General features: G+C 42.1%; 1 protein-coding gene across 5 annotated transcripts in view; it reads left to right on the top strand.

Annotated features, from left to right (window-relative positions):
- LOC139756811 (uncharacterized) overlaps nt 1–16,220 on the top strand; it is a 374,339-nt gene that overhangs the window by 147,018 nt on the left and 211,101 nt on the right. For 3 of the 5 annotated variants that reach the window (XM_071676620.1, XM_071676618.1, XM_071676617.1), the window contains one exon: nt 4,031–4,222. The exons of 1 other annotated variant lie outside the window; for it this stretch is intronic. In XM_071676620.1, coding sequence (XP_071532721.1) covers nt 4,031–4,222 — 192 coding nt within the window. The remainder of the gene's footprint in view (nt 1–4,030; nt 4,223–16,220) is intronic. One more of the 5 variants, XM_071676619.1, reaches the window with a different exon arrangement.

The following is a 16,220-nucleotide window of genomic DNA, read 5'->3' on the forward strand; positions in this document are numbered from 1 at the left end:
TGTTAGATATGAGGTGGTTTGATTAAATAATAAAAGGGTAAGAGGGATGTGTGATGATAAAAAGAGTGTGGTTGAGAGGGCAGAAGAGGTTGTGTTGAAATGATTTGGACATATGGAGAGAACGAGTGAAAAAATGTTGACTAAGAGGATATATGTTTCAGAAGGCGAGGGAAAAAGGAGAAGCAGAAGACCAAATTGGAAATGGAAGGATGGTGTGAAAGAGATTTTGAGCAATTGGGGCCTGAATATGCAGGAGAATGTAAGGCGTGGACAGAGTACAGTGAATCAGGACAATGTGGTATACTGGGGTTGATGTGCTGTCAGTGGACTGGACCAGGTTATGTGAAACATCTGGGCTAAACCATGGAAAGGTCTATGGGGCCTGGATGTGGATAGGCAGCTGTGGTTTCGGTGCATTACATATGACAGGTAGAGAATGAGCGTGAGCAGATGTGACTTTTCTTTGTTTCCTGGCATAAGTTACCTCTCTGACGCAGAGGGCAGCAATCGAGTGTGGGGGAAGAGAAGAGAACGTATTTCTTATCTGCTCCTTTCCTTTGTGAATTTTGTGCCTTTTCCTGTGAGCAGGGGTGGTCTTGGGAATGTGTGCGACTATGACCATCTGTACATATGCCAAAAAAGCAGATAAAGAATATATGTAAATTTAAAAGTTACTCTTGGTTGCACATCTGTCAGTGCTAATGACTGTGTCTACAATAGTGACTATCAGACGTTATCCCAGCATTGTGTACATCACAGTATCTCTTGTCCAATTTACGCCCATTTCGAGATCCACCCGGTCAGTCAGAATGGAACTTGGATGTATGTCAGGAATTTATTTCTGTGTATACATGTATATGTATTTGTGTGTGTATGTGTGTATATCTATACAGATTAGCCTTGAATTATGATGGGGTTGTGTTCTGATAAACTCATTGTAAGTTGAAAATATTATAAGTTGAAAATACATTTTTTTTTTTTTTTTTTTTTTTTTTTATACTTTGTCGCTGTCTCCCGCGTTTGCGAGGTAGCGCAAGGAAACAGACGAAAGAAATGGCCCAACCCCCCCCCCCATACACATGTACATACACACGTCCACACACGCAAATATACATACCTACACAGCTTTCCATGGTTTACCCCAGACGCTTCACATGCCTTGATTCAATCCACTGACAGCACGTCAACCCCTGTATACCACATCTCTCCAATTCACTCTATTCCTTGCCCTCCTTTCACCCTCCTGCATGTTCAGGCCCCGATCACACAAAATCTTTTTCACTCCATCTTTCCACCTCCAATTTGGTCTCCCTCTTCTCCTCGTTCCCTCCACCTCCGACACATATATCCTCTTGGTCAATCTTTCCTCACTCATTCTCTCCATGTGCCCAAACCATTTCAAAACACCCTCTTCTGCTCTCTCAACCACGCTCTTTTTATTTCCACACATCTCTCTTACCCTTACGTTACTTACTCGATCAAACCACCTCACACCACACATTGTCCTCAAACATCTCATTTCCAGCACATCCATCCTCCTGCGCACAACTCTATCCATAGCCCATGCCTCGCAACCATACAACATTGTTGGAACCACTATTCCTTCAAACATACCCATTTTTGCTTTCCGAGATAATGTTCTCGACTTCCACACATTTTTCAAGGCTCCCAAAATTTTCGCCCCCTCCCCCACCCTATGATCCACTTCCGCTTCCATGGTTCCATCCGCTGACAGATCCACTCCCAGATATCTAAAACACTTCACTTCCTCCAGTTTTTCTCCATTCAAACTCACCTCCCAATTGACTTGACCCTCAACCCTACTGTACCTAATAACCTTGCTCTTATTCACATTTACTCTTAACTTTCTTCTTCCACACACTTTACCAAACTCAGTCACCAGCTTCTGCAGTTTCTCACATGAATCAGCCACCAGTGCTGTATCATCAGCGAACAACAACTGACTCACTTCCCAAGCTCTCTCATCCCCAACAGACTTCATACTTGCCCCTCTTTCCAGGACTCTTGCATTTACCTCCCTAACAACCCCATCCATAAACAAATTAAACAACCATGGAGACATCACACACCCCTGCCGCAAACCTACATTCACTGAGAACCAGTCACTTTCCTCTCTTCCTACACGTACACATGCCTTACATCCTCGATAAAAACTTTTCACTGCTTCTAACAACTTGCCTCCCACACCATATATTCTTAATACCTTCCACAGAGCATCTCTATCAGCTCTATCATATGCCTTCTCCAGATCCATAAATGCTACATACAAATCCATTTGCTTTTCTAAGTATTTCTCACATACATTCTTCAAAGCAAACACCTGATCCACACATCCTCTACCACTTCTGAAACCGCACTGCTCTTCCCCAATCTGATGCTCTGTACATGCCTTCACCCTCTCAATCAATACCCTCCCATATAATTTACCAGGAATACTCAACAAACTTTTTTTTTTTTTTTTTTTTTTTTTATACTTTGTCGCTGTCTCCCGCGTTTGCGAGGTAGTGCAAGGAAACAGACGAAAGAAATGGCCCCCCCCCCCCATACACATGTACATACACACGTCCACACACGCAAATATACATACCTACACAGCTTTCCATGGTTTACCCCAGACGCTTCACATGCCTTGATTCAATCCACTGACAGCACGTCAAACCCTGTATACCACATCGCTCCAATTCACTCTATTCCTTGCCCTCCTTTCACCCTCCTGCATGTTCAGGCCCCGATCACACAAAATCTTTTTCACTCCATCTTTCCACCTCCAATTTGGTCTCCCTTTTCTCCTCGTTCCCTCCACCTCCGACACATATATCCTCTTGGTCAATCTTTCCTCACTCATTCTCTCCATGTGCCCAAACCATTTCAAAACACCCTCTTCTGCTCTCTCAACCACGCTCTTTTTATTTCCACACATCTCTCTTACCCTTACGTTACTTACTCGATCAAACCACCTCACACCACACATTGTCCTCAAACATCTCATTTCCAGCACATCCATCCTCCTGCGCACAACTCTATCCATAGCCCACGCCTCGCAACCATACAACATTGTTGGAACCACTATTCCTTCAAACATACCCATTTTTGCTTTCCGAGATAATGTTCTCGACTTCCACACATTTTTCAAGGCTCCCAAAATTTTCGCCCCCTCCCCCACCCTATGATCCACTTCCGCTTCCATGGTTCCATCCGCTGACAGATCCACTCCCAGATATCTAAAACACTTCACTTCCTCCAGTTTTTCTCCATTCAAACTCACCTCCCAATTGACTTGACCCTCAACCCTACTGTACCTAATAACCTTGCTCTTATTCACATTTACTCTTAACTCTCTTCTTCCACACACTTTACCAAACTCAGTCACCAGCTTCTGCAGTTTCTCACATGAATCAGCCACCAGCGCTGTATCATCAGCGAACAACAACTGACTCACTTCCCAAGCTCTCTCATCCCCAACAGACTTCATACTTGCCCCTCTTTCCAGGACTCTTGCATTTACCTCCCAAACAACCCCATCCATAAACAAACTTATACCTCTATAATTTGAGCACTCACTCTTATCCCCTTTGCTTTTGTACAATGGCACTATGCACGCATTCCGCCAATCCTCAGGCACCTCACCATGAGTCATACATACATTTAATACATTTAATATTGTACATCTAACCTACCAGACATCATAGCTTAGCTTAACCTACCTTGAATGTCCTCAGAGCTTTCACATTAGTCTACAGTTGGTCAAAATCATCTGACACAAAGCTTATTCTATAATAGAATGTTGAATGTCTCACTGTTAAAAAGTCGGAAAATCATAAATTGAACCATAGTAAGTCAGGGGTCATCTGTATATATTTTTATGTGATTGGATATGTTTTTCTTCGTCTTTCCCAGTGTTACCTTGTCGACATGGGAGAAGGCGGTCAAATGTGAAAAAAAAGAACCTTCAGTTGGTCATTAATATAATCTGATTGTAATTGCAATATTATCTTGAATATTTTAACAGGTTTGCTCACTTGAAGGTCTTCTTGAACAGGAAGAGCAGAGACATCGTATTTTGAAATCTGCAGTGGATGAAAAAGAAACATCTCTGCAGGAAGTAAACAAATCCTTCACAGCTCTTAATACAAAGTTCACTGAGCAGAGTGAGGATCTTCAGACTCTTCTGGCACAGGCAGAAGCTCTTCAGAGAAGCAAAGTAATTCATAGACCACATTCTCTTAGATATAGTTTTAAGAAAATAACAATACAAGATGACATTTTCTCTGTATCTGACATGAGTATTGGGATAAAGTGATATGCACGATTTCTCATTGATTCATTAGAGATATGTTTCAAATGGGTCTTAAAAATTATAACAAAATGAATGTTAAAACAACCCTTATGACCAGGAGCCCATCAATGAGTAGTTATAAGCTTTGTACTGAGAGGACATTCCTTTACATAATTCAGTCATTATCATCCATGTTTTTCATTATCACTCTCTCTTATCCATGAATATTTCAGTTAGAGGAAAGTATGCAGTTTCATCACTCTACCTTTTTAGTGTGATTTAAGAATGACCCTTGTTGAGTACTAACATCATCTTGTATCTCCAGTTTCCATACAAGAGATTGTAATGCTGTCTCTCGTGACACATAATGAAGGAAGAATTATGAATATATGAGACAGTTCAAGTGAATATGAAGAATATCTGAAGTTAGGTCTTTACCATGATTTTCTAATCTCATACATGCATGGCTTTGCTATCCTACTGAATTGTGCATTAATCATTTCATTTTGTGTTATTTCTGTAGATTTACAGATCAAATGCTCTGTTAAAAAGTTCCTCTTATTTTTTTCTGAACACAATATATCTGCAACATATATTACTGAAGAAAACCCAAAAGGCACTCTTTCCTTTATATTGATGTAGGAGGGTGTTGAGTGTCTGGGAGAGGTTTCTGGCTAGTGGCACACATCCTCACTGTTACCTTACCTTATCTTTTTGCTGCAGGAGTTCCTTCTATACTCATAAGGCTCCTGCAGCACTCAGAAGCCCAGCCACTTCCACTGGTCATGAAGTTTTGTGATATTGTACATGTGTCTTATGTGCAAAGCCATGAAGGGTGTTTGGATATGATGAAACAGTGCTTGTTGTGTTGTAGTGATGTGTGATATCTAAAGTATAATTGAGAGAGTACGGCTCATGTGTGTCTGGGGAGTATGGTTTCTTATGTGTGTGTGTTTATTGGATTGGGTTTAAGACTGAATTGAGAAGTCGGATGTTTACTGCTTGTCAGGTTATTTCAGTGTATACATATATGTTTTGTCAGTATTACATTCATCAGGGTTATGGGTTTTGTGAATAGATATTATTGCAGTATGAAGCAGGGGTAAGCTTTTTATTTCTGAATGGTGGTTGATGGTTAGTTATGGAGTGGTTTAGCTGAAAGAGTTTGCAGTTGCATGGAATAGAGTGCTGAGTATTTTGAGGATCTATGTTTCACTGTAAAGTTGTTAAGTGTTTTTAGTGGATAGGCATCCAGTGATTGCTTTGAGTGCATTATTATGTATGGTTTGCAGATTTGTTGCATTTGTTTTTGAAAGGATGGAAGACCAGGCAGATGAGGCCTTATTTAGAATGGTGTATATTGATTGAAAGGGTGAAGGCATGTACAGTGCATAAGACTAGGGAAGAGCAGTGTGGTTTCTGAATTGGTAGAGGATGTGTGGATCAGGTGTTTGCTTTGAAGCATTTATGTGAGAAATACTTAGAAAAGCAAATGGATATGTATGTAGCATTTATGGATCTGGAGAAGGCATATGATAGAGTTGATAGAGATGCTCTGTGGAAGGTATTAAGAATATATGGTGTGGGAGGCAAGCTGTTAGAAGCAGTGAAAAGTTTTTATCGAGGATGTAAGGCATGTGTACGTGTAGGAAGAGGGGAAAGTGATTGGTTCTCAGTGAATGTAGGTTTGCGGCAGGGGTGTGTGATGTCTCCATGGTTGTTTAATTTGTTTATGGATGGGGTTGTTAGGGAGGTGAATGCAAGAGTTTTGGAAAGAGGGGCAAGTATGAAGTCTGTTGTGGATGAGAGAGCTTGGGAAGTGAGTCAGTTGCTGTTCGCTGATGATATAGCGCTGGTGGCTGATTCATGTGAGAAACTGCAGAAGCTGGTGACTGAGTTTGGTAAAGGGTGTGAAAGAAGAAAGTTAAGAGTAAATGTGAATAAGAGCAAGGTTATTAGGTACAGTAGGGTTGAGGGTCAAGTAAATTGGGAGGTGAGTTTGAATGGAGAAAAACTGAAGGAAGTAAAGTGTTTTAGATATCTGGGAGTGGATCTGGCAGCGGATGGAACCATGGAAGCGGAAGTGGATCATAGGGTGGGGGAGGGGGCGAAAATTCTGGGAGCCTTGAAGAATGTGTGGAAGTCGAGAACATTATCTCGGAAAGCAAAAATGGGTATGTTTGAAGGAATAGTGGTTCCAACAATGTTGTATGGTTGCGAGGCGTGGGCTATGGATAGAGTTGTGTGCAGGAGGATGGATGTGCTGGAAATGAGATGTTTGAGGACAATGTGTGGTGTGAGGTGGTTTGATCGAGTAAGTAACGTAAGGGTAAGAGAGATGTGTGGAAATAAAAAGAGCGTGGTTGAGAGAGCAGAAGAGGGTGTTTTGAAATGGTTTGGGCACATGGAGAGAATGAGTGAGGAAAGATTGACCAAGAGGATATATGTGTCGGAGGTGGAGGGAATGAGGAGAAGAGGGAGACCAAATTGGAGGTGGAAAGATGGAGTGAAAAAGATATTGTGTGATCGGGGCCTGAACATGCAGGAGGGTGAAAGGAGGGCAAGGAATAGAGTGAATTGGAGCGATGTGGTATACCGGGGTTGATGTGCTGTCAGTGGATTGAATCAGGGCATGTGAAGCGTCTGGGGTAAACCATGGAAAGCTGTGTAGGTATGTATATTTGCGTGTGTGGACGTATGTATATACATGTGTATGGGGGTGGGTTGGGCCATTTCTTTCGTCTGTTTCCTTGCGCTACCTCGCAAACATGGGAGACAGCGACAAAGCAAAAAAAAAAAAAAAATATATATATGGAGACATCACACACCCCTGCCGCAAACCTACATTCACTGAGAACCAATCACTTTCCTCTCTTCCTACTCGTACACATGCCTTACATCCTCGATAAAAACTTTTCACTGCTTCTAACAACTTTCCTCCCACACCATATATTCTTAATACCTTCCACAGAGCATCTCTATCAACTCTATCATATGCCTTCTCCAGATCCATAAATGCTACATACAAATCCATTTGCTTTTCTAAGTATTTCTCACATACATTCATACATTTCATACATGGTGTTTTGACAAGAAAATAGTGAAATTGGAGAAAAATGTAGCTTAGACATTGAAGCTTATTGATACAGTGGTTAAATTGATGAGAACTGCTATTGACGTTTGTGTAAATAAATTATACATTTCCTTTTTCCATAGCCAGAGGTTGAACCATTATGTGACATTCATTTTTTCATTCATTTCAAGCTAGAGGTTTCAGTTTTCTAAATTGTTTCTTACATTTTTCATATGTATATACATGTATGTGTGTGTGTGTGTATATGTGCGTATGTATGTGTATGTGTGTGTATGTGTATATGTATATATATATGTATATTATCCCTGGGGATAGGGGTGAAAGAATACTTCCCACGTATTCCTCGCGTGTCGTAGAAAGCGACTAGAGGGGACGGGAGCGGGGGGCCAGAAATCCTCCCCTCCTTGTATTAACTTTCTAAAATGGGATATTTTTTTTTTTTTTTTTTTTTTTTTTTTTTTTTTTTTTATACTTTGTCGCTGTCTCCCGCGTTTGCGAGGTAGCGCAAGGAAACAGACGAAAGAAATGGCCCAACCCCCCCATACACATGTACATACATACGTCCACACACGCAATATACATACCTACACAGCTTTCCATGGTTTACCCCAGACGCTTCACATGCCTTGATTCAATCCACTGACAGCACGTCAACCCCTGTATACCACATCGCTCCAATTCACTCTATTCCTTGCCCTCCTTTCACCCTCCTGCATGTTCAGGCCCCGATCACACAAAATCTTTTTCACTCCATCTTTCCACCTCCAATTTGGTCTCCCTCTTCTCCTCGTTCCCTCCACCTCCGACACATATATCCTCTTGGTCAATCTTTCCTCACTCATCCTCTCCATGTGCCCAAACCACTTCAAAACACCCTCTTCTGCTCTCTCAACCAAGCTCTTTTTATTTCCACACATCTCTCTTACCCTTACGTTACTCACTCGATCAAACCACCTCACACCACACATTGTCCTCAAACATCTCATTTCCAGCACATCCATCCTCCTGCGCACAACTCTATCCATAGCCCACGCCTCGCAACCATACAACATTGTTGGAACCACTATTCCTTCAAACATACCCATTTTTGCTTTCCGAGATAATGTTCTCGACTTCCACACATTCTTCAAGGCCCCCAGAATTTTCTCCCCCTCCCCCACCCTATGATCCACTTCCGCTTCCATGGTTCCATCCGCTGCCAGATCCACTCCCAGATATCTAAAACACTTCACTTCCTCCAGTTTTCTCCATTCAAACTCACCTCCCAATTGACTTGACCCTCAACCCTACTGTACCTAATAACCTTGCTCTTATTCACATTTACTCTTAACTTTCTTCTTCCACACACTTTACCAAACTCAGTCACCAGCTTCTGCAGTTTCTCACATGAATCAGCCACCAGCGCTGTATCATCAGCGAACAACAACTGACTCACTTCCCAAGCTCTCTCATCCCCAACAGACTTCATACTTGCCCCTCTTTCCAAAACTCTTGCATTTACCTCCCTAACAACCCCATCCATAAACAAATTAAACAACCATGGAGACATCACACACCCCTGCCGCAAACCTACATTCACTGAGAACCAATCACTTTCCTCTCTTCCTACACGTACACATGCCTTACATCCTCGATAAAAACTTTTCACTGCTTCTAACAACTTTCCTCCCACACCATATATTCTTAATACCTTCCACAGAGCATCTCTATCAACTCTATCATATTCCTTCTCCAGATCCATAAATGCTACATACAAATCCATTTGCTTTTCTAAGTATTTCTCACATACATTCTTCAAAGCAAACACCTGATCCACACATCCTCTACCACTTCTGAAACCACACTGCTCTTCCCCAATCTGATGCTCTGTACATGCCTTCACCCTCTCAATCAATACCCTCCCATATAATTTACCAGGAATACTCAACAAACTTATACCTCTGTAATTTGAGCACTCACTCTTATCCCCTTTGCCTTTGTACAATGGCACTATGCACGCATTCCGCCAATCCTCAGGCACCTCACCATGAGTCATACATCCATTAAATAACCTTACCAACCAGTCAACAATACAGTCACCCCCTTTTTTAATAAATTCCACTGCAATACCATCCAAACCTGCTGCCTTGCCGGCTTTCATCTTCCGCAAAGCTTTCACTACCTCTTCTCTGTTTACCAAATCATTTTCCCTAACCCTCTGACTTTGCACACCACCTCGACCAAAACACCCTATATCTGCCACTCTATCATCAAACATTCAACAAACCTTCAAAATACTCACTCCATCTCCTTCTCACATCACCACTACTTGTTATCACCTCCCCATTTGCGCCCTTCACTGAAGTTCCCATTTGCTCCCTTGTCTTACGCACTTATTTACCTCCTTCCAGAACATCTTTTTATTCTCCCTAAAATTTAATGATACTCTCTCACCCCAACTCTCATTTGCCCTTTTTTTCACCTCTTGCACCTTTCTCTTGACCTCCTGTCTCTTTCTTTTATACATCTCCCACTCAAATGCATTTTTTCCATGCAAAAATCGTCCAAATGCCTCTCTCTTCTCTTTCACTAATACTCTTACTTCTTCATCCCACCACTCACTACCCTTTCTAATCAACCCACCTCCCACTCTTCTCATGCCACAAGCATCTTTTGCGCAATCCATCACTGATTCCCTAAATACATCCCATTCCTCCCCCACTCCCCTTACTTCCATTGTTCTCACCTTTTTCCATTCTGTACTCAGTCTCTCCTGGTACTTCCTCACACAGGTCTCCTTCTCAAGCTCACTTACTCTCACCACCCTCTTCACCCCAACATTCACTCTTCTTTTCTGAAAACCCATACAAATCTTCACCTTAGCCTCCACAAGATAATGATCAGACATCCCTCCAGTTGCACCTCTCAGCACATTAACATCCAAAAGTCTCTCTCGCACGCCTGTCACTTAACACGTAATCCAATAACGCTCTCTGGCCATCTCTCCTACTTACATAAGTATACTTATGTATATCTCGCTTTTTAAACCAGGTATTCCCAATCATCAGTCCTTTTTCAGCACATAAATCTACAAGCTCTTCACCATTTCCATTTACAACACTGAACACCCCATGTATACCAATTATTCCCTCAACTGCCACATTACTCACCTTTGCATTCAAATCACCCATCACTATAACCCGGTCTCGTGCATCAAAACCACTAACACACTCATTCAGCTGCTCCCAAAACACTTGCCTCTCTTGATCTTTCTTCTCATGCCCAGGTGCATATGCACCAATAATCACCCACCTCTCTCCATCAACTTTCAGTTTTACCCATATTAATCGAGAATTTACTTTCTTACACTCTATCACATACTCCCACAACTCCTGTTTCAGGAGTATTGCTACTCCTTCCCTTGCTCTTGTCCTCTCACTAACCCCTGACTTTACTCCCCAGACATTCCCAAACCACTCTTCCCCTTTACCCTTGAGCTTCGTTTCACTCAGAGCCAAAACATCCAGGTTCCTTTCCTCAAACATACTACCTATCTCTCCTTTTTTCACATCTTGGTTACATCCACACACATTTAGGCACCCCACTCTGAGCCTTCGAGGAGGATGAGCACTCCCCGCGTGACTCCTTCTTCTGTTTCCCATTTTATATATATATATATATATATATATATATATATATATATATATATATATATATATATATATATATATATTTTTTTTTTTTTTATACTATTCGCCATTTCCCGCGTTAGCAAGGTAGCGTTATGAACAGAGGACTGGACCTTTGAGGGAACATCCTCACCTGGCCCCCTTCTCTGTTCCTTCTTTTGGAAAACTGAAAAATAAAAACTGAGAGGGGAGGATTTCCAGCCCCCCGCTCCCTTCCCTTTTAGTCGCCTTCTACGACACGCAGGGAATACGTGGGAAGTATTCTTTCTCCCCTATCCCCAGGGAAAATATATATATATATATATATATATATATATATATATATATATATATATATATATATATATATATATATACATATGGAGGGAACGACGAGAAGAGGGAGACCAAATTGGAGGTGGAAAGATGGAGTGAAAAAGATTTTGTGTGATCGGGGCCTGAACATTCAGGAGGGTGAAAGGAGGGCAAGGAATAGAGTGAATTGGAGCGATGTGGTATACCGGGGTTGACGTGCTGTCAGTGGATTGAATCAAGGCATGTGAAGCGTCTGGGGTAAACCATGGAAAGCTGTGTAGGTATGTATATTTGCGTGTGTGGACGTATGTATATACATGTGTATGGGGGTGGATTGGGCCATTTCTTTCGTCTGTTTCCTTGCGCTACCTCGCAATCGCGGGAGACAGCGACAAAGCAAAAAAAAAAAAAAAGGTATTAAGAATATATGGTGTGGGAGGAAAGTTGTTAGAAGCAGTGAAAAGTTTTTATCGAGGATGTAAGGCATGTGTACGTGTAGGAAGAGAGGAAAGTGATTGGTTCTCAGTGAATGTAGGTTTGCGGCAGGGGTGTGTGATGCCTCCATGGTTGTTTTATTTGTTTATGGATGGGGTTGTTAGGGAGGTAAATGCAAGAGTTTTGGAAAGAGGGGCAAGTATGAAGTCTGTTGGGGATGAGAGATCTTGGGAAGTGAGTCAGTTGTTGTTCGCTGATGATACAGCGCTGGTGGCTGATTCATGTGAGAAACTGCAGAAGCTGGTGACTGAGTTTGGTAAAGTGTGTGGAAGAAGAAAGTTAAGAGTAAATGTGAATAAGAGCAAGGTTATTAGGTACAGTAGGGTTGAGGGTCAAGTCAATTGGGATGTGAGTTTGAATGGAGAAAAACTGGAGGAAGTGAAGTGTTTTAGATATCTGGGAGTGGATCTGGCAGCGGATGGAACCATGGAAGCGGAAGTGGATCATAGGGTGGGGGAAGGGGGCGAAAATTCTGGGGGCCTTGAAGAATGTGTGGAAGTCGAGAACATTATCTCGGAAAGCAAAAATGGGTATGTTTGAAGGAATAGTGGTTCCAACAATGTTGTATGGTTGCGAGGCGTTGGCTATGGATAGAGTTGTGCGCAGGAGGATGGATGTGCTGAAAATGAGATGTTTGAGGACAATGTGTGGTGTGAGGTTGTTTGATCGAGTGAGTAACGTAAGGGTAAGAGAGATGTGTGGAAATAAAAAGAGCGTGGTTGAGAGAGCAGAAGAGGGTGTTTTGAAGTGGTTTGGGCACATGGAGAGAATGAGTGAGGAAAGATTGACCAAGAGGATATATGTGTCGGAGGTGAAGGGAACGAGGAGAAGAGGGAGACCAAATTGGAGGTGGAAAGATGGAGTGAAAAAGATTTTGTGTGATCGGGGCCTGAATATGCAGGAGGGTGAAAGGAGGGCAAGGAATAGAGTGAATTGGAGCGATGTGGTATACCGGGGTTGACGTGCTGTCAGTGGATTGAATCAAGGCATGTGAAGCGTCTGGGGTAAACCATGGAAAGCTGTGTAGGTATGTATATTTGTGTGTGTGGACGTATGTATATACATGTGTATGGGGGGGGGGTTGGGCCATTTCTTTCGTCTGTTTCCTTGCGCTACCTCGCAAACGCGGGAGACAGCGACAAAGTATAATAATAAAAAAAAAAATAAATATATCCCTGGGGATAGGGGAGAAAGAATACTTCCCACGTATTCCCTGCGTTTCGTAGAAGGCGACTAGTAGGGGAGGGAGCGGGTGGCTGGAAATCCTCCCCTCATTTTTTTTAATTTTCCAAAAGAAGGAACAGAGAGGGGGCCAGGTGAGGATTTTCCCTCCAAGGCCCAGTCCTCTGTTCTTAACGCTACCTCGCAAATGCGGGAAATGGCGAATAGTATAAAAAAATATATATATATATATATATATATATATATATATATATATATATATATATATATATATATCTATATATATATATATATATATAGTGTCGTAGAAGGCGACTAAATGGGGAGGGAGCGGGAGGCTGGAAATCCTCCCCTCTCGTTTTTTTTTAATTTTCCAAAAGACGGAACAGAGAATGAGGCCAGGTGAGGATATTCCCTCAGAGGCCCAGTCCTCTGTTCTTAACGCTACCTTGCTAACGCGGGAAATGGCGATTAGTATGGAAGAAAAGAAAGATATATATAGTGATGGGTGATTTGAATGCAAAGGTGAGTAATGTGGCAGTTGAGGGAATAATTGGTATACATGGGGTGTTCAGTGTTGTAAATGGAAATGGTGAAGAGCTTGTAGATTTATGTGCTGAAAAAGGACTGGAGATATGGAATACCTGGCTTAAAAAGCGAGATATACATAAGTATACGTATGTAAGTAGGAGAGCTGGCCAGAGAGCGTTATTGGATTATGTGTTAATTGACAGGCGCGCGAAAGAGAGACTTTTGGATGTTAATGTGCTAAGAGGTGCAACTGGAGGGATATCTGATCATTATCTTGTGGAGGCTAAGGTGAAGATTTGTATGGGTTTTCAGAAAAGAAGAGTGAATATTGGGGTGAAGAGGGTGGTGAGAGTAAGTGAGCTTGGGAAGGAGACTTGTGTGAGGAAGTACCAGGAGAGACTGAGTACAGAATGGAAAAAGGTGAGAACAATGGAATTAAGGGGAGTGGGGGAGGAATGGGATGTATTTAGGGAATCAGTGATGGATTGCACAAAAGATGCTTATGGCATGAGAAGAGTGGGAGGTGGGTTGATTAGAAAGGGTAGTGAGTGGTGGGATGAAGAAGTAAGATTATTAGTGAAAGAGAAGAGAGAGGCATTTGGATGATTTTTGCAGGGAAAAAATGCAATTGAGTGGGAGATGTATAAAAGAAAGAGACAGGAGGTCAAGAGAAAGGTGCAAGAGGTGAAAAAGAGGGCAAATGAGAGTTGGGGTGAGAGAGTATCATTAAATTTTAGGGAGAATAAAAAGATGTTCTGGTGTTCTGGAAGGAGGTAAATAAAGTGCGTAAGACAAGGGAGCAAATGGGAACTTCAGTGAAGGGCGCAAATGGGGAGGTGATAACAAGTAGTGGTGATGTGAGAAGGAGATGGAGTGAGTATCTTGAAGGTTTGTTGAATGTGTTTGTTGATAGAGTGGCAGATATAGGGTGTTTTGGTCGAGGTGGTGTGCAAAGTGAGAAAGTTAGGGAAAATGATTTAGTAAACAGAGAAGAGGTAGTAAAAACTTTGCGGAAGATGAAAGCCGGCAAGGCAGCAGGTTTGGATGGTATTGCAGTGGAATTTATTAAAAAAGGGGGTGACTGTATTATTGACTGGTTGGTAAGGTTATTTAATGTATGTATGACTCATGGTGAGGTGCCTGAGGATTGACGGAATGCGTGCATAGTGCCATTGTACAAAGGCAAGAGGATAAGAGTGAGTGCTCAAATTACAGAGGTATAAATTTGTTAAGTATTCCTGATAAATTATATGGGAGGGTATTGATTGAGAGGGTGAAGGCATGTACAGAGCATCAGATTGGGGAAGAGCAGTGTGGTTTCAGAAGTGGTAGAGGATGTGTGGATCAGGTGTTTGCTTTGAAGATTGTATGTGAGAAATACTTAGAAAATATATATATATATATATATATATATATATATATATATATATATATATATATATATATATATATATATATATATATTTTTTTTTTTTTTTTTTTTTTATACTTTGTCGCTGTCTCCCGCGTTTGCGAGGTAGCGCAAGGAAACAGACGAAAGAAATGGCCCCCCCCCCCATACACATGTACATACAAACGTCCACACACGCAAATATACATACCTACACAGCCTTCCATGGCTTACCCCGACGCTTCACATGCCTTGATTCAATCCACTGACAGCACGTCAACCCCTGTATACCACATCGCTCCAATTCACTCTATTCTTGCCCTCCTTTCACCCTCCTGCATGTTCAGGCCCCGATCACACAAAATCCTCTTCACTCCATCTTTCCACCTCCAATTTGGTCTCCCTCTTCTCCTCGTTCCCTCCACCTCCGACACATATATCCTCTTGGTCAATCTTTCCTCACTCATTCTCTCCATGTGCCCAAACCATTTCAAAACACCCTCTTCTGCTCTCTCAACCACGCTCTTTTTATTTCCACACATCTCTCTTACCCTTACGTTACTTACTCGATCAAACCACCTCACACCACACATTGTCCTCAAACATCTCATTTCCAGCACATCCATCCTCCTGCGCACAACTCTATCCACAGCCCACGCCTCGCAACCATACAACATTGTTGGAACCACTATTCCTTCAAACATACCCATTTTTGCTTTCCGGGATAATGTTCTCGACTTCCACACATTTTTCAAGGCTCCCAAAATTTTCGCCCCCTCCCCCACCCTATGATCCACTTCCGCTTCCATGGTTCCATCCGCTGACAGATCCACTCCCAGATATCTAAAACACTTCACTTCCTCCAGTTTTTCTCCATTCAAACTCACCTCCCAATTGACTTGACCCTCAACCCTACTGTACCTAATAACCTTGCTCTTATTCACATTTACTCTTAACTTTCTTCTTCCACACACTTTACCAAACTCCGTCACCAGCTTCTGCAGTTTCTCACATGAATCCGCCACCAGCGCTGTATCATCAGCGAACAACAACTGACTCACTTCCCAAGCTCTCTCATCCCCAACAGACTTCATACTTGCCCCTCTTTCCAGAACTCTTGCATTTACCTCCCTAACAACCCCATCCATAAACAAATTAAACAACCATGGAGACATCACACACCCCTGCCGCAAACCTACATTCACTGAGAACCAATCACTTTCCTCTCTTCCTACACGTACACATGCCTTACATCCTCGATAAAAACTT

The sequence above is a fragment of the Panulirus ornatus genome, chromosome 23, assembly GCF_036320965.1.
Source record: "Panulirus ornatus isolate Po-2019 chromosome 23, ASM3632096v1, whole genome shotgun sequence".
NCBI lineage: Eukaryota > Metazoa > Arthropoda > Malacostraca > Decapoda > Palinuridae > Panulirus > Panulirus ornatus.